The following is a 19,875-nucleotide window of genomic DNA, read 5'->3' as shown; positions in this document are numbered from 1 at the left end:
ACAATGTATAGTAAAAATAAAGCCAAAGAAAGTCAAGAATTACTGAGTATATCTGAATATATATCTATGTATATCCTAAAAGCTTAAGAAACTATGCAACAAAACATTTTCCCCCCTTTTATCTTTGTTCAAGGTATGCAGGCCAAATCTGTAGAAACTTATGCTACTAGCTGTCCTGAAACAATGAAAAATTCAACATCTTCAAAACAAACATTGAAGACTTCAGGAAAAAGCTTCACAAGGAGTAAGGTAAAGAAGATTGGAGATTTAGGAAACATGCCAGAAGCTTTCCTTACTAAAGGTTTCTCTCTTCCCCAGCATTTAGATAGAAAATTAGATTAAACCTCTTTACTAAAACTGTTTAACTCACGATAATCAAAATTAACAGAAGCCAAAATGAAGAAAAAAAACTCTTTGAGAATTTATTTCTCCCTAAGGCTGATTAATAAATTTAAGAGATGCTTAATGAAACTACCAACTTCTTTACTACTGGAACTAGACAAACTGATTCTAAAGTTCATATGGGTAGAGGAAGGAAAACCAAGAATAGCCAGAAAACTGCAGATAAGCAAGCAAGGAAATAAATAAACAAATAAATATAATGAAAGGAGAGTATCCTTACTAGATATTAAAATATTGTAAGGTCTCAGTAATTGAAATAGTCTGATATTGGTGTATGAAAAGAACCACCAACAGAATAGGAAGAGAATAGATAAAGATATATGTAGGAATTAGTCTGTGATGAAGGCATATCCCAAATCAGAGGATAAGGATGGATGGTTTAATAATTGTGGTTGCATTAAATAAATAAACAACTACCTAGGGGAAAAAAAGGCAGGATATATAACTCCCATCTACACCAGAATAAATTCTAGATTGCTAAAGGATTTAAATTTTAAAAAACAAGTAAGCAAGCAAGCAAATAAACACAAAACTCCCAACTTATAGAGGTACTTAAAAAAATAACTTGGAAAGATTCCTTGGAAAGATTCCTGGAGTATTAATGACCTTTATAATTGGGATTAATAAGCCAGAAGCTATGAAGAAAAAGACATATAAATTCAACCAAATAAAACACAAAATTCTGCATTGTCTCCCCCCAAAAAATCACCTTAAAAACAAAAAACAAAGAACAAATTGGAGAAAAATATTCTTGCAACTGGCATAAAGCCCATAAAGGTTTTTTTTTTTTTTTAATAGTTTATAGTTAAAAAAAAAAAAGTTAGTTTATAGTTTAAAAAAAAAAAAAAAAGAGTTGCTAAACGGCTGGGGTTGTGGCTCAGCAATAGTGCTTGCCTAGCATGTGTGAGGCCCTGGGTTCAACCCAGAGCACCCGCATAAAAATAAATAAATAAAGGTATTGTGTCCAACTACAACTAAAAAATAAATATTAAAAAAAGAGTTGCTAGAAATTAACAGAGAATAATAACCCTAAAATAAAAATGGGTAAAAAATACATGCTCAGATATTTCAAAGAAAACAAATGAAGGGCTGGGGATGTGGCTCAAGCGGTAGCGCTCTCACCTGGCATGCGTGCAGCCCGGGTTCGATCCTCAGCACCACATACAAAGATGTTGTGCACACCGAAAACTAAAAAATAAATATTAAAAAATTCTCTCTCTCTCTCTTTAAAAAAAAAAGAAAACAAATGAAGTATGTTCTGCCCTTTAAACATCTGATATTCTCAACCTCATCCACAATAAGAGAAAAAAAGTCACAAATGAAAAAATGTTGCTTTTAATCTATCAGAGTGGCAAATTCCAAAAGTTTGACTATAATCTATGTTAGGGATGCTATGGGGAAATAAGCATACACCTATTTTGCTGGTGAGAGTATGAAATGGTACAATTTATGTAGAGGGTAATTAGTAATATAAAAATTACAAATACATATATCCTTTGACCTAACAATTTCACTTCTAGGAATAAATTCCTACACAAATGCTTACATGCACATGAAATTGTATGTATACCAAGTATTGATTTCAGCATTATTTATAAGCAAATGACTGGAAACATCACAAATGTTAATCATTATATATATATATATATATATATATATATATATATATATACACACACACACACACACACACACACACACACACTAGAATACTATGTAGCTAAAAAAAGAATGAAGACTCTCAATATTCTTAAAAATACTTACTTTTGCTTAAAAGGGGGAAATGTGATTTATCTATAAGTTTACTTGTATATCCATTAAGTAACTCTGGAAGGACATATAACAAACTAACTACTACTATGGGGCAGGGGGAGCATTAGAAACTAGGTAGATGGAGGACAATGATGGGAGCTTATTTATTTAGTGGAACTTGTGATTAAACCCATGGCCTCTCAGATACGAGGCAAGTACTCTACCATTGGGCTACCTCCCCATCCTGTATTTTTTTTGTTGTTAAATTGCCCAGGCTGGACTCAAACTTGTGATCCCCCTGCCTTGGCCTCCTGAGTAGATGTTATTATAGGTATGTGCCACCATGCCCAGTTTGAATGGGAACATTTTCACTAAAATTTTTGATTCATAAATAAATTACTTCCCCCGCCCCCACAGGTACTGGGGATTGAACTCAGGGCACTCAACTACTGGGCTACATCCCCAGCTCTATTTTGTATTTATTTAGAGACAGGGTCTCACTGAGTTGCTTAGTGTCTCTCCATTGCTGAGGCTAGCTTTGAACTCTGAGATCCTCCTGCTTCAGCCTCCCGGAACTCTGAGATCCTCCTGCTTCAGCCTCCCAAGCTGGTGGGATTACAGGTGTGCACCATTGTGCCTGGTAAATCAGTTATTAAAAATCTAAAAATTTCCAAAAAAATAATTTCTTAATTATCTATTATATGGAAGATTGTGGTTCTCTTAGGTATTAGAGAAATAATAACACTTGCCTGTATGGTTATTAGACAGAATAACTATGTGATACCTATATGAAATATTAAGAACAATAAAGTAAGAATGGAGCAGATTAAAAACATACATGCAAGGAAATGTGGAATAAAAAAGAAATTTGGGTGGGTTCCTGAAGAAGATGCCTCTATAAAGGAGGCTGACCAAGGACAAGGGCTGGCTGAATGGTGAGAAGGAAGTATCATAGTTACAGTAAGGGAGTGGGCCTAAGTAAACTGAATATAATAAAACATGATTGGCTGGAAAAATTCTTGGCTGGAATGGGAAAGGTTATCAGTGCTATATGCAGAAGTCATTGTGGGTTCTGGAATGCTCCTAATAAATGAGAGAAGTGGAAACTTCATTTTTACTCATGACATTCTAATAGCATTATTTCTAAATTTGTGGTATGGATACTTATATGGTAAAAATAGCAAGATATAATCAAGTGGAAATTGTACACTGAATTAAAAATGGAAAGATAAAAAATTATGCATTTTTCATGGTTGTTTTTAAGGAAATTAATCCTTTGTACTTAAATTTATATTTCTATTTGTTAAAATATTTTGATTTTTTATAGGGAAACAAACTAACCTTTTTCCTTTCTTCACTTTTGTAGAGTTTGAAAATTTTGAGAAACATGAAAAAGAGTAAGTTTCTGTGTATTATTTTTTACAATATCTATCATTTACGATTATGTAATTTTCTTTATATAGCCTCCTTGTGGAAAAAATGAATACTATCATTCCTAAAACAGAGCCTCTGCAGAGTCTTATGGATCAGAGCAGTCACCTCTGCACCTTGTACTATGCTGGGTTCCACAATGTTAACATTGGACAGGGAGTAAGGGGACCAAATGTTTTTTGTTAATAGGATAATAATTAGTACAATGTTTGTTTGTTTTTGGTCCCAGGGATTGAACCCAGAGGCGCTTTACCACTGAGTAACATCTCTAGAACTTTTTATTTTAAGAGAGGGTCTCTCTAAGTTGTTTAGGGCCTTACTAAGTTGCTGAGGCTGGCTTTGAACTTGGGATCCTCTGGCCTCAGCCTCACAGGCTGGCAGGATTATAGGTGAGCACCATAGTACCCAGCAGTACAATGTTTTACCCATCTTGAGATGCTGTCATACAAATGTGTTATTTAAAACTTCCAGGAGTCTAACTTTTTTGAAAATAGTCACAGCAAAGCATATTGTGAAATAAATGTGTTGATTTAATGAAATAAGCAAAGCATTGACACATTTCCATTTTTATCAAGTATTATTAGCAGGAAAAGTCTGTTGCTTACTATTTTCACTATGTTGTAATGAAAATAAAACTCAGACTCTTGAAACTTTGGGACATTATCTTAAAAATCCTATTTACAAAGTATATAAAACATGATGATATACCTCCTACAAATTCAGTTAGTCATGAAGGAATAAATAGTTGATAGTGCTATAGGGAGGGACAAAGAGCACTGAGAAAACTTGATTTAAAGTATAGACTAAGTAAGAAAGTTATAGTGGAATATTACTTTATTCTTCTGAGTTTGTACTAGCTACAGACTACAGATTGTTGATAGTTATCATTTGGCATCATAGTGGACGTCTAAAATGAACTGATTTCTTACGAACCATGATGGCTAAAGAGAGGTTATAAAATATATCATCATTCTCCTCATCATTCAAAAGAGAATTTAAATATTTCAATTAGCATAAAACCCATAGGGGTATTTTTGAATATAAAAGAGGAAATTCTGGTAGAAAACAGGAGAAATTAAAGAGCCAAGAGCCAAGAAATTAATGAATTGAGCAGTCAACCAAAGATGGATTTGATCTGCTTAGCTTATGAAACACCCAATTTTCTTTTTCAAGATCTAACACTGTATAGGGATATCAATAAAGAAAGCACAGACTCTAGGTAGATTTATGTTGGCACAGCTTCAGGATATGGTGGGACTCTTTAGAGACTGAGTCTTATTTCTAAGTAAGAGCTCCTAGGTCATTCTCTGGATGTAGGCTGGGCTGTATTTCCATTTTTTAACTACCTTGATCCTGTAATCTTTTGCCCTTAAGTGAAGAACAATATCTAGCCCCCAAATTGATTCTGAAAATTTTAGATTTACCCACCTATACTCGTGTATGTGTCCTCCACACCTCTAGATGTTTGGTGACTCCAGAATTCCCTGTTTCTCCCTAGACTTGCTATCTCTTACCATCCGATCTGTAAAGCTTTTAATGAAATAAGCACTTTTCATCTGTTATGCTATGTTATCTAAGTTATCATTCATTCATTCAACAAGTATTTTTTTAAGCACCTACTGTGAGCCAGGCATTATGCATGGCACTTGTTATATGATGGTGAATAGACCAGATATCAGCTGTTGGACTTTATTTATTTATTTATTTATTTTTTGGAGAGAGACTTTTTTTTTTTTTTTTGAGAGAGAGAGAGAGAGAGAGAGAGAGAGAGAGAGAGAATGAATTTTTTTTAATATTTATTTTTTGGTTTTTGGCGGACACAACATTGTTGTTTGTATGTGGTGCTGAGGATCAAATCCGGGCTGCACACATGCCAAGCGAGCACGATACGGCTTGAGCCACATCCCCAGACCTGGACTTTTTTTAGAATTTAAGTTTAGTGAGGGATTCAGATATCAAACAAGTGAATTCACAAATGTGTACAAAACATATTGTGATAAATGCTATGAAGGAAAACAAAAGAATTATAGAGAGAAAAACACAGGGGATCCACTTTAGAAGAGGTGGCCCAGGATTTAGTACTTTCTAAGGAAATGACAGTTGAATCTGAGACATGAAGGAACAGCTAGCCAGGCAAAGAATGGGGAGATGACTCTAGATACAGAGAACATTATGTACAAACTGAGGTGTGAGAGTTTTGTATGCTGTAGGAACTCAAATGAAGCCATCAGAGCAGCAGAGCAGTAAGGAAAGAAGAGAGAAAAGTAAGGTTAAGTCAGGAATGATGGAAAGACAGGGGAGAAGTAGTTAGATTTTTATAGGTTATATTAGAATGTCCTGGGTTCAATACCCGGTACAAAAGAAGAAAAGAAATATAGTTGCAAGTGACAGAAAACCCAACTTGAGCTGATTAAAGCAGAATTGGCTTTTAACCACGGGTTTGAATGATATAATCAGAACATAATTTCTCATTCCATAACTCGCAGATTTGTTTCATTCTGTGATAGCATACTCATAGGCAGGATTTTACCATGTGGCTTTAGGCTTGTGTCAGAAAAAAGAAAATAATAAAAGAAAAAGAAAAAGATTAGCCCTTTCTGGGTTGCTCAAGCAACAGTCTGATGACCAGTGCTAATTGGGTCTGATTGTCTTGGCTTGGTCCATTTGCCCATTCCTGAATCAGTTCTTACCAATATATTCAATATTAGGCAGAACAACATCCTATCTGATATTTAACAGTTGTTACACGTGGACACTGATTAATCAGGAGAGAGATCAGACCTACAAATCTGGTATGACCATGCTAATGTACCAAGTACAAAACAATGAAAATGGAACCTAGTTATTAGTCATTTCATTGATCTAAAAATAGAATCAGTTCACCAGAAATGTAGAAAACTGAAAATTAGGGAAGGATGAAAAGGAAAATTCAGTTCTATTTTCAGAAGAGGGAATGCATGTAGGGCAGATACCATAAAAATACCTTAGATAAGCTAGTTCACTCTAATAGACACATGCAGAATCTTTGCCTCTTTTGTAATAAATCAATATTTCCCTTTGGGATAGTTTTTTTTTCTTTCTGAGGGATGTTTACATCTCTGAGTTTACATGCAAATCTACAGATTACTAATATCTCCTGAACTTCCTCACCTTATGTCTATTCTTAGTGCCAATGTTTGAGATAGTTAAGTATTAGTTAACTGAATATGATTGAAATCTACTATATATTCCAGTAATTTGTATTCTAGTATGTCTCAAAAGGGCAAGGTGTTTCTAGAATCCTAGTATTATTTATGTATGTGCAAACACTTTTTGCATTGCATTTTGAAGTGTTGAAAACAAAAAAAAAATTAATAATTTTTTTCCATTTATATACTCTTTGTCAGAAAGTATACACAAACCTTGAATTACCCTTTTTCACTGTAAGACAGTGCATATGCAAAATGTGGAGCAAAATTTTCACTGGATTGTTTTCAAAACTGGGTAGAAACTGATACATGTACATATTGAAGTTCTGGGAAGACAATTATATTTTTAAGCCTACATATAAGTAACTAAAATAGCAAAACAAAGCTGCACAACAGTGCTTGTGGAAGACTATGAACCTAAATTAGAATTATCTATGGTGGGAAAAAAGTAGGCTGGAAAGTGGAGTGAACAGTGAAAGAGATTCCAGGAATAGAGGATAATGTTAAGAAAAATCAGACTTGCCATAAATTAATGTGGATATCTAGGAGTGTACTAAGAGTATATAAAATAAGATGGAAGTTCAAAGACAAAAATCTGAATCTCCCAAGAAATTGATTAATTATATATGATGGTTCTTATTCCTTTGGTAATTTCCCTTAGTATTGGGCTTTACTAAATAGTGTTATGCAAAACAAAACAAAAAAAACCCTTTTTAAAAAAAGAAACATCACATAAACGAGATTATAATGTCAACTTATCTATAAACATCTATATTTTAACATTTGATGCCGATGTATTTATTTGGAAGTGCTGGTTACTCTGGAAGAAATGTTTAATCTCAACAATATGCACTTTGATAAATAGTAATCTATCTTCATTCTTTCCCTTGTGTTTTTTCTTTTCATTACAGATATCTGTAGTTCTTCCCCACCAAGCAAGCCTGCAGAATCTATTCAGCCAAATAACTCAAGCTCCTTTCTGAATTTTGGTATGTGCTATTTTACAGCAGTTTTTAAAAATCTTGTAAATTATTCATGTATAGTATGAAACAACTTCAAATACCAAGAGATGTGGTTTCTTCTTCCTCTTCTGGTCTTAAGACACTGGCTTTATGTAGCAATATCATGTCAGCTCATATTCCTTTGAAGAGAACTTAGATGTGACATAACTAAATTATAAGAGACTGGCAAGTATTAATATTGCTGAGCAGATATATACAGTGTAACTTTTTAAGAAATTATTTTTAGTTATAGATGGACATAACATTTTTTTATGTGGTGCTAAGGATTGAACCCAGTGCCCCACACTGCAAGGCAAGTGCTCTGCTACTGAGCCACAGCCACAGCCCTACACAATGTAATTTTATTTCTGAGGAAGAAGCAGAGAAAGATTTTGGTGCAGAAGCAGCACCTGGGTTATGGCCCCTATCTCACTTAGAGAAAATATTTTAATTAGAATCTCTGGAGCTGCTTTTTGGCTATTAAGTTTTATCTAGTTTAAAATATTATACTTTTAACAAGTTATGGTTGTACAAAATAATTTAGTTGAAAACATTCATTTAGAATATTGAATAAACTATGGAAGAGGCACCCAACTTTGCCTGGGACATAAATGTTTTCTATTTCTTTTCTTTAAATTAGTGATCCCACTTGAGTAACTTAAGGTCCACCTAACTTTACAACACAGTCTGTGCTTCTTTTCAAATATGCCTAGATTTGAATAATTTACCTATTTGAAAAGCAGCATGTATTTTTCTTTGCTACCTTTTATAAGAGGCAATAAAATTATACGGATATGCTACTCAAAATTGTGGTTTATTTTTCCTGAAATGACTCACATGCAGGGAAAAAAAAGAGAAAAAGGCTTCTCAACACTATTGAGAACTGACCAGTGAAAGAGACTGAATTACATACATATATATAATATATATATATATATATATATATATATATATATATATATATATATATATATAATCACTGAAATTTAAGATACTTGAAGTGGTCAGGAAACACATCCTTTTATTCCCAACCTACTTGAGTTACAGTCAAGATTTATTGATGAGATGATTTTGACTATTATGTGCAGCTACTTAACCTGAATCATTTTTCTTGTTATCAGAGTAAAATGTACATCAAGTAGGCTGTGCATTCCTCTCCAATATTTTAAATCACTGCATAATTTTTAGTGGTTTCCTTCCTTTTTTTTTTAAATCTTCTTTTCTCCATCTCTACTCTTCTAGTTCTGATATAGTTTTTGTTTTAGGTTTAGGTAACTTATGAGTAGTTATTAAGTAAGATGATGAAATTAAAAGTTCAGGAATATCTGAATTTTCTATTATTTGTTCTCTCTGTATTCCAAACCTTTCATTTTCAATTTAAGCACTTAAAGTTGCTAAGTGCTACGATACCTTGAAAATATACCACCATCAAAGAAAAGACAATATTACAAGGGATAAAGAACGTTATCAACCTAAAAATCTTTTGAAAGCATCAAGAAGTAGCCTTCATTCTTTTTTTCAACTTTTTTATTGATGCATTATAATACTGGAATTTGTTGCTACATATTTGTAACACACACTGTATAACAATATAGTTTGGTTAGTTCCCTTCCCCACTAACTTCTCTTTCCCTTCCCTCCTTCCTCAGTAGCTTTGATTCTTTGAAAGATTTCCTCATCCTTCTTCTTTGTGGTAGTAGGGGGAGTGAATTTAGATAAATGCTATTATGCACTAAATTATCAAAGGCTATTTTAACCAGGGTTCTTTATTCAATTATTACTATTATTAAATTTACATACTAAATGTGCTCTACACATTTAAAATATGAATATTTGGGTTGGGTGTGTATATCAGTGGGTAGAGCACTTGTCTAACATATAATAAGACCCTGGGGTTCAAATCCCAGCACCACAAAAATAAAATAAAAAATTTAAAAAAGTATTCTATTGTTATCACTTAAGCTTTAGTTACTATAATGCTCTTATAATCTATCATTAAATTGCTCAGATGCTGTTTCACCCTTTGAAAATAATCCATGAATCTGCATATAATAGTCTAAAATTTATCTTTCTATTAAAAAAAATCCATTTCATTCCATTTTATTTTCGTTTCCAGGTTTTGCAAATCGTTTTTTAAAACCCAAAGGACCAAGGAACCCACCACCAACTTGGAACATTTGATAAACTCTGAATTTATAATATAGACTGCATCTGCAATAAAACTACTGGAATACACTAGCTAAAATAAATGCTAAATATTCATAATATTAAAAAATGAAGATATGCTAATGTGTTAGTGGTTTTTAACAGAAAAGCAATATGAAAAAAAAAATGCCAGCAATTTTGTATTTTCATATCTTACATTGGATGGGAAACTGCAAATAAAAGGTTGTGATTTAAGCTTATGTTGTAGAGAATGCTATATGAAAAAATTTAAAATGGATTTCTTTTTCATTTTTGGAAGTTATCCTATTTAAATGCACATTTTTTGTTTGGGGGTTTCTTTTGTTGGTACTGGGGATTGAACTCAGGGGTGCTTAAACACTGAGCCACATCCCAAACCCTTTTTATATTTTATTTAGAGACAGAGACTTGCTGAGTTGCTCAGGGCCTTGATAGGTTGCTGAGTCTGGCTTTGAACTCCGGATCTTCTTGCCTCAGCCTACAGAGACACTGGGATTACAGACCTGCACCACCAAGGCTGTCTGTTTTGGGTATTCTTGAGTCTGAGTTTTGCTATGCTGCTCTGCCTGGTCTCAAGTGCTCTTACCACCCAGCTCTCCAGTGATGGCACTATAGGTACACACCACCTCACCTAGCATAAATGTAAATTTAAGAGGTTTGTAAGAACCAGACCTCAATTGAAGTTTTACACTGTCAGAGTTTAGTATAAAAGAAAAAAAAGAAGTTAAAAAAAAATCTGACCTTGCAGTTGTACAAAACTACTGCTTCTGACAATAACTATTTTGGGGGAGTTATTTTTACCTAAATGGATTATTCTTCACATATCTTCCCAAATATTGTGGGAAAGCAGAGTAGTAAGAAGTTATATTTAAGAGAATAAAATGTGCAAATAATAATACTCATTTTTTAACATTGGCTTTACCAACTAACAAGACATTATATAATGTACATTGGGGTAAATTTTAACCAAAGTTACTCAATTCCCAGTCCTAGAAAAGTAATCAATGAAATAGCTATCTTTTGTTAACATCTTCATATAAAATATTCTATATAAATATTTGCAATTTATATCCAACCAAAGGTACTGATAGTTTAAATTTCTGTATAAACATGGAGTTGTCTTAACAAAATGTGGTATTTCAAACCTAATTTTATGTAGCCAATAAGTTAGAAGATCATTATTATTACAAAGGAGTCCTCGTACTTTCCCTAATGACGTAACCTCTTGTTTTAAAAAAGTTTAACTTTTAGAAACAGTATTACATATCATTTGCTCTTAATATTTTTCATTAACAAGGCTAATTATAGGGCAAACTGAAGGATACATTGTTACCTGTGTATTGTAGTACAATGTACCCAATAGGTAGAAAATAAACTTTTTGTTTTTAAACTAACTTCAATGCATTAGTGTTCTTTTAGCCGAAGCAAATATTTTCCAGGAATTGGTGGTATCAAACCACAGTAATTTTATCTACCGAGTACATCATTGTAACCAATAATATCGTTGTCAAGGACCACATACATTCAAAGAATCTTAGGCAAATGCCCAAGTGATGAGTTTCTTAATGAATTTCTGAGCAACAACCGCCCCTTGATGAACAGCGACGATTTTTGGAGGGTTCTCTGGTAGACACTTTTCAAATTTGTGCAACTTAATACCTAGGACTTCAAAAGAAAATCTTGTTACAATTTTCTAATTTTCACCCCCCCCCCCGCCAGCTGTAGGGGTATATTCAAAATAAATGCTGGACTCTACCTTTTCTGCATTCGCGGGGCTGCGGCTGGTGGCGAGGGGGGACCGCACTCACCCGGCTCCCAAGCGGTTCGTGCACCTGCCTTCGTAGTAACCAAAGCAAATGCCCCTGAAAATGCCCCCGAACACTTCCGACTCGCAGCCCCTTTACATTTGGGAACAAAACTGCCGTCATTTTTACACAAGTGCTAACTCCTCTTTTCCCGTTCGTTTTGTCAAGGGTAAAAGGCCGGAGATTCTTTTATCTCACAAAGGTTATCAAAGAAATGTGAAATTTAAAAGTCACTATGGAGACCACCTACTCCGTATCAAATGACGAAAGGGACAGGAAGACGATAATGTGAACGCGCCGCCACACTGAAAGCCACTAACATTGTTTGGGCCGTTAAGGCGGTTGGCGGCAACTCGCCGGCTGGCGGCGGTTGCGTCGCAGCCCGAAGCGTGACTCGGCGCACGCTCCCTTGCGGCTCCTCCACTCACAGAGCCGGGGACGCGGCGCGGGGCGCGGGGCGCGGCGGAACTACCGCTCCCGCGAGGCTTTGCGCGGCCCAGGACGCTTTACAATAGAAGCTCGGTTGGAGAGGCCTGCGGAGAAGCGCTGGGAACTGCTGCTTCCGGCATGTTCAGCTCCTCACGAAGAGCGGCCGACAAGTGGAGGGTGGGGGAGAGACTCCAATGCCCAGCGGGCCGTGCGCGGGCGGCGCTTGCGCGATACACGGACGGGGGGGCGGTCGGGCCATTTAAATGTGTGTTTGTGGGTGAAATGGCTGCGCAGGTCGGAGCAGTGCGCGTAGTACGGGCGGTGGCGGCGCAGGAGGAGCCGGACAAAGAGGGAAAGGAGAAACCCCAAGCTGGGGTCTCGCCGCGGGGAGTGAAGCGGCAGCGCCGGGCAAGCAGTGGGGGGTCTCAGGAGAAGCGGGGGCGGCCGAGCCAGGACCCCCCTCTCGCTCCCCCTCACCGGCGGCGTCGCAGTCGCCAACATCCCGGGCCGCTGCCGCCAACGAATGCTGCCCCAACCGTCCAGGGCCCTGTTGAGCCTCTGCTCCTGCCGCCTCCGCCGCCACCTTCGCTGGCTCCCGCCGGGCCCGCTGTCGCTGCTCCGCTCCCGGCCCCAGGCACCTCGGCCCTCTTCACCTTCTCGCCCCTGACGGTGAGCGCGGCCGGGCCCAAGCATAAGGGCCACAAGGAGCGGCACAAGCACCATCACCACCGCGGCGCTGATGGTGACCCCAGCTCCTGCGTTCCGGGCGATCTCAAGCACAAGGACAAGCAGGAAAACGGCGAGAGGACTGGAGGGGTGCCTTTGATCAAGGCCCCCAAGAGAGGTGAGAGCAGGCGAACTGCTGGGGCTGGGGTTCTAGGTCCCTTGGTTCTGGTATCCCGCCCCTTTAGGATTGAAAGACGCCTAACCCTTATTCCCTCCTGCTGCTCTTCTGCCCTGAGCCCACTGAGCTGGACTCTGGACTTCAGGCCGTGGTCACGGTTTGACCTACTTGAGGCTTCTCGCTCCGAGGCCGAGCTGTCAGTTACCAGCCCCCTTCGCAATCCCCCGGAGCCCTCGCAACGTTTGTTTTCAAAATCCGCAGGGTTTCCGCGCCGCGCGGTTCTTGGCTTTGGATTAATAGGTGGAAAACTAAAAACTGCCTTTTTGAAGTAAAGGCTTGTCTCTAAAATCTCTTCTCCCTGTTTTCCTTCCTGGAAACCTTTTTTTTTTCTTTTTCTTTCTTTCTTTTTTTTTTCCTTCCTTAAACTACCTCCTGCTCCAAAATACTCACGGGTCTGGTTCGGGACTTTAATGAGTTTGATTTCTTACAGAGGTTACACAACTCACTGGTTGCCTTAGCTTCTGCAAGGTTAAAAAAAAAAAAAATCAAACACGGTTTCCTTTTCTTTTTTTAACTTAGAGGTAAACATCGCTTAAACTTTTTTTTTTTTTAATTGGCTGTTTTAATTCTTAGAATGGGGATGGGGTTGGGGGAAGGTTTTCTCTCCCATTTGACCCTAGGAAATAGGACCAATAGAACTTCTGAAAAGAGGAAAGTGTGTAGTAGGTAGAAGGGACAAGAATTGCAGTTGTATTTTATTCTGTATAGCACAATTGGAGAATCTATGTAATTCCAATAATCCTCAAGAATATTCAACCTGGAAAATATAGGGCTATTTAAGTGTGTGTTCTAGAGAAATTAGGTTGGCCAGAATTAGTGTCTTTTTCCTAATTACCTGTAGCATTTATTTTTTATTATTTATTTATTATTATTTTTATTATTTATTTATTCTTTGTGGAAGAAATGAGGTGTGCTTTTGATTATGCCATTTGTTTGTACTTAATATATGATTACATAATCCGTTATATCTCCAGTTTGGTTATATGTGAATGTTAATGATGTTAATTAGCCAATTTTTCAATACAAAAATTGAAAAATGTTAGATGTTAATGCGCCAGTTTTTCAGTCTAAAATGTTGGAAGTCTTGCATTCTTTCCACATATTTGCTTAACTTTGAGCTATCCAGTTTTTTGTGTGCTACTTCTAAATACTGCGGTTAGGTTCAAATGATTGTTTAATAAGGATTTATTGACTAGAATTAAATCTTCATTTTGTGGTATCTAAATTTCATCTTCAGGCATAGAACTTGTGGTAAGTTGACAGGAGTGCCAGTTTCCACCACCAATATGCAATGATCTTTTACTTATTCCCCACCTGTGTGTGTGTGTGTGTGTGTGTGTGTGTGTGTGTGTTTATCCATACAGAGCTAAAGGGAATCTTAGCAATTTTTTGTTCTAAATTTGTGTTATAGAAGAAGGAACCAAGGCCCAAAATAGTGAAGAGACTTATCTAATTAATTCATGGTTAATTAGTACCAAGCACAAATATTTAAAAAAAAAATAATTAAATCAATTATTGGCCTAATAGGCAGTAGAACCCACACTCCTGAATCTTAGTTCAGCTTTATTGCCAAGCTGCATGATTTTGCTTTCTCTTATTCCTCCCCACCCCCACACACTTCTTTACTTATCTTTTCCTTGTGCCTAAACATTGTAGGCAGTACCTGACTTTAAAGATCTGACCTTACCCCCTTTTATGGTTGCAATGAAGTTGTTCTTCTCTGAACATTGCGTGCATCCCATGTGCTTTAAAAAAGCAAACAAAAACAAGTCTCTAATCCAGTACTGATGAATAGAACTTTCTCAGATGATGGAAATGTTCTCTTTCTGTGCTGTCTAATATGGTAACCATGTGTGGCTCTTGAGCGGACTTGAAATATAGCTAGTGTGACTGAGAAACTGAATTTTTAAATTTATTTAATTCTTATCTTAAAATTGGCCACATTTGGCTGGTAGCTACCACTACTTGGATAGTACAGCTCTCAAAATTGTAGTTTGCCAATATGTAAGAAGAAGGATGGGTTAAGATTAGGCCATTTTATATTTTAACTTTTGGCTGAGTGGGAAAAATTATAATGTAGGTGTTCTAGATTCCTGACATGCATTGGTATTTTAAAAGTTCTGAAAATTCTATTTTAACTGAGGGAGAAAACAAACTGGTTTGATGTCAGACTTACACAGAGTTTGGTAGTCCCGTCCCCCCAACGTCCCCATATGTTTTTTTGGTTACCTTCGTGTACAGGAAACATGCCTCTAGAGTTAATCTGAGTTTAAATTGTGGCTCTTACCACTTACAGTGTGACCATGAACAGATTATTTTAACCTCTTTTCAACCTCAGTTTTCCCATTTGTAAAGTGGGGTTGTGGCATTTTCGTTATAAGATTTTGTGGATTAAATGGGGTAGTGTATAGAAAGCACTAAAAATAGTGCTTGGCTCATGGTAGGCACTTATTTAAAAACTGGCTTTTATTATTTTTAATGCCTGGTCCTTGAAGGAGAGTGAATAGACACTTATTACTTATAGAGCTATGTCTTCCTTTTGCTTATCATCATATTTTTAGAAAGTATTTTAATTTTTCACTTAGAGATAATTATGGACTCACAGGAAATTGCAAAAATAGCACAGAGAGGTCCTTACCTTTCACCAGTTTCCTTCAGTGGTTACATCTTACATAACTATTGTATAATACCAATACCAGGAAATTGATATTTATTTGTACAGTGTGTAGTGCTGTGCATTTTTACCATGGGTAGATTAGTGTAACCACCACTGTAGTCAAGGTACAAAATCATTCCACCTCCAGAAAGATTCTCCTTGTGCTATACCTGTATAGTTTTAGGTACTCCCTCTGTCTCTTTTCTCTAACCCCTGACAATCATTAATCTGTTCTTCATCTTGATACTTTTGTCATTAAGAATATTATATAAATGGAATCGTACAGTATTATAATCTTGAGATTCACCAGGTGTGAGATCCATTATGTGGTATGTGTATTAATGTTCTACTTTTCTTGCTAAATAGTATTCCACAGTATGGATGTACCATCGTTCCCCTATTGAATCATTTATTGATTGAAGGACATTTTGGTTGTTCCTAGTTTTGGCCTCTTATGAATAAAACTTCTACAAGCAATTATGTTCAGATTCTTGTATGGAAGTACATTTTCATTTCTCTGGGGATTGTGATTGCTTGGTCATATTGTAAGCTTTTTTTTTTTTTTTTAAACATATTACCATTCTATTTTCTAGAGTGTACTAGTTTACATTCCCACTAATGTTGTATGAGAGATCAAGTTTTTTCACATTCTTGACAATATCTGGTATTGTTTTAGCTGTTTTTATTTTAGCACTTTCAATAGATGTGAGGTGGTTTTTCATCATGGTCTCATGGAAAATGATATCAATCAGCTTTTCATGTCATCATTTGCCATTTATATATCCTCATTAGTAAAATATCTATGTCTTTTGCCCATTTCTAAATGAATTTTTTTACTATTGTGTTTTAAGAATTTTTTTATTGAGCAATCTGTATATTACAGGCCCAAGTCCTTTGGCAATGACATCATCTGCAAGTATTTTTTTCCCAGTCTGTCGCTTGTCTTTATATCATCTTAACAATATATTTCACAAAGTAAAACAAGCAAAAGTTTTAAATTTTGTTGAAGTTCAATTTGTTGATTTTTTTTCTTAATAAATAATGTTTTCAGTGTCACATCTAAAGTCCCAAGGTTTTATAATTTTAACTTTTAAATTGTGATCTGTTGGAGTTAGTTTTGTGCAGGTGTAAGGTTTAGTTTGTGGTTCTCTTTCTCTTTTCCATCAATATCCAGTTGCTCTGGTATCTTTTGTTGAATTCTTCCATTAAATTGCTTTTATAAAAAGTGAGTTCTACTGCCTGTTTTTGTATAACCGGTGAGGAAGGAGTTTTTCTTTACTTTTTAAATAGTTGCAGAAAGCCTCATGAAGTGAAAATAACATGAAATATTTCAATGTCCAGAAATTAAGCTTTATTGGAACATGCTCTCTTCATTCATACATATTGTCTATGGCAGTTTTTTGCACCATAGTAGCAGAGTAGAGTAGTTGACACAGAGACCATATGGCCTGCAAAGACTGCTATCTGGTTTTTTATCGAGAAAGTTTGCCAGCCCCTGAACTGAGTTAAGAGACGTGATCCTGCACACTATCCCAGCAGCACTCAATCCAAATTCATATGTAGATAATTACAAATCCAGACATTGGGAGTTGTTCATAAATAGTTGAAACAAAAATTTAACCTGTAAATGCTGTGGTAAACTTGTTTTACCTGTAGAAAAGGAAGTAAAGTGATTTTTAAAGAGGTGAAGTAACATGCTAGAAATTTTTAGCTAATGATAGAACTGAATATTGAACTCAGTTTTTTTTTTTGACTTATGGTCCAGTTGGCTTTTTCCTTTCTGCCTTAATATGTTGAGATTGATAAGTGAACAAAGAGATATTAAAATGTCTTTATTTTTAGTGAGCAGTAGGCTGAAGTCTGAAACCTTAATTTCTTTTTTTTTAAAAAATATTTATTTTTTAGTTATAGTTGGACACAATACCTTTATTTCACTTATTTATTTTATTTTTACGTGGTGCTGAGGATCGAACCCAGGGCCTTGTGCATGTGAGGCAAGTGCTCTACCGCTGAGCCACAACCCCAGCCCTGAAACCTTAATTTCTTTCTCTCCTTATTACTACTTATAAAAGCATTGAACAGGGGCTGGGGCTGTAGCTCAGTGGTAGAGTAGCATGTGTGAGGCACTGGGTTCGAATCTCAGCAACATATATAAATAAAATAAAGGTCCATCAACTAAACAAAACAAAAAACCTTACAATCAAAAGAAGTAATGCTTTTTAAATACTTTGTTAGTACATTTATGATTTTAATATTTTAGTGTATTTTTAGAAAGAAAAGGAAGGGGAGATTATTCCCTAGCTCTATTCACTGGTGCCATTAAATGATAAGGATGCTTACATAGCACCCCTAAGTCAATCTTCCTTTATTATAGTTTTTCACCTTTTATCAATGACCTAACTGCTATCATAGGGATAGTGTTCCTAAGCCAGAAATTAATGGAAATTTTTGCACTTGTGTCAAAAAGACATTGACAGGAGTTTTGAATCTGGAAACAATTGATTGTTTTTGGTGATAGGGATGGAGGAGAATTTGGATTATAATGAGGAACAAGCAGATCATCTCATTTATCAGGTAACATAACAATGTCCTTAGGGACTGACATTTCTACTGTCCATCCAGAGAGACAAAAATAACTTTATGTAAGGGGTGAAAACTCATCTTTGTGATTATGAAAAATTATATAATGGTTAGTAAGTAAAATATTTTGTTAAGTAAAGTAATACTTAATACACCTCAAGTCCATTTATTGTACCTACTGGATGATTTAATTTATCACCAAGGGAGGGGTCGCAAGAGGAGGTGGAAGAAATAGAGTATAGTTTAGTGTGTAGTATTGGAAGGGTTTGAATTTTGAATTTAGGTGAGAATTTTGATTGTCACCTACTGGCTTTGTGATCTAATATATTAAATACCTCTTGTTTCAGACTGTTTCCTGCTCTGAAGAAGGATTTCTATGTTCATTTCACCAGTTTATTGGCAGATTAAAATGAGATAACATACATGGTCCCTAGCAGACACTTGGTGAACAATAGTTTTCTATCTTCTTTTAGAGATATTTTCTTACATTTTATGTGTTTCTTATGGTATCCCATATTGTGCTATAGCTAGTAATTTCTAGCTCTAATTTCTAGAATTGTAGCCAGTTATTTTAAGGAGTGTTACCTAATACTTTTATTATGATTGTGATAATCAAGCTGATAAGGTTTTTTATGTCAGATACTATGATGAGGACCTCACATTTACTGTTTCCTTCAATCCTTACAATAACTCTTGAGTTAGACACTAGTATTAATAATATTTTATGATAAGAAAATTGAAGTTTAAAATATTTTTGAGCTTCCCAGAGATCTTAATAAGCAGTAGAGCTGACACATTAACCTGAATCTAACTGTAAAGCACCTGATTTTATCTTAAATAGCACACTCTGCCTCCAGAATTTATCTGTTTGGGTGAAAAATATAGTAGTTAACATGTAATGAGTATTTGTTATGTTCTAGGACTATGCCAAGTACTTTAAATGCATTTTTCATTTATTCTACATATTAGTTTTGTAAGAAAATATTGTTTCCCCTTCATTTTTTTTAAGAGAGAGAGGAGGAGAGAGAGGGGGAGAGAGAGAGAGAGAGAATATTTTTTAATATTTATTTTTCAGTGGACACAACATTTTATTTTATTTTATGTGGTGCTGAGGATCAAACCCAGCGCCCCGCGCATGCCAGGTAAGCGCGTTACCACTTGAGCCACATCTCCAGCCCATGTTTCCCCTTCATTTTACCAATGAGAAGCAAGGTACAAAGCTATTAATTCATAAACGGTTATCTGCCTCATTCATTATTGGTAGAAATGCAAAATGGTATGGCTATGTTGGAGGACAGTTTGGTGATTTCTTACAAAATGAAACATGTTCTTACTACCTAACCCAGCAGTTCCACTCCTTGGTATTTACCCAACAGAGTTGAAAACGTGTGTCCACACAAAAACTTGCATATGGAGATCAATAGCAGCTTTATTCATAATTGCCAAAACTTGGAAGCAACCAAGATGTCCTTTGGTAGATGAATGGATACATAAACTGTGGTACAGACATCGGAGCATCAGAACAAGTAAATTATTCTTAATCT

The 19,875-nt window shown here is 35.8% G+C and overlaps 2 protein-coding genes across 3 annotated transcripts in view; both read left to right on the top strand.

The window, feature by feature from the left end:
• Ptpn22 (protein tyrosine phosphatase non-receptor type 22) overlaps positions 1–10,173 on the top strand; it is a 53,228-nt gene extending 43,055 nt beyond the window's left edge. The window contains exons 18-21 of the mRNA XM_027940239.2: positions 134–249; positions 3,521–3,551; positions 7,685–7,762; positions 9,890–10,173. Coding sequence (XP_027796040.1) covers positions 134–249; positions 3,521–3,551; positions 7,685–7,762; positions 9,890–9,954 — 290 coding nt within the window. The 3' untranslated portion in view covers positions 9,955–10,173. The remainder of the gene's footprint in view (positions 1–133; positions 250–3,520; positions 3,552–7,684; positions 7,763–9,889) is intronic.
• Positions 10,174–12,329: 2,156 nt separating this feature from the next.
• Rsbn1 (round spermatid basic protein 1) overlaps positions 12,330–19,875 on the top strand; it is a 49,353-nt gene continuing 41,807 nt past the window's right edge. Inside the window, exons 1-2 of one of the 2 annotated variants that reach the window (XM_071618214.1) lie at positions 12,330–13,035; positions 19,708–19,857. In XM_071618214.1, the coding sequence (XP_071474315.1) occupies positions 12,330–13,035; positions 19,708–19,857 (856 nt within the window). The remainder of the gene's footprint in view (positions 13,036–19,707; positions 19,858–19,875) is intronic. The other variant, XM_027940260.2, reaches the window with a different exon arrangement.

The sequence above is a fragment of the Marmota flaviventris genome, chromosome 10, assembly GCF_047511675.1.
Source record: "Marmota flaviventris isolate mMarFla1 chromosome 10, mMarFla1.hap1, whole genome shotgun sequence".
Lineage (NCBI taxonomy): Eukaryota > Metazoa > Chordata > Mammalia > Rodentia > Sciuridae > Marmota > Marmota flaviventris.
This window is presented reverse-complemented; position numbering and strand designations above follow the sequence as displayed.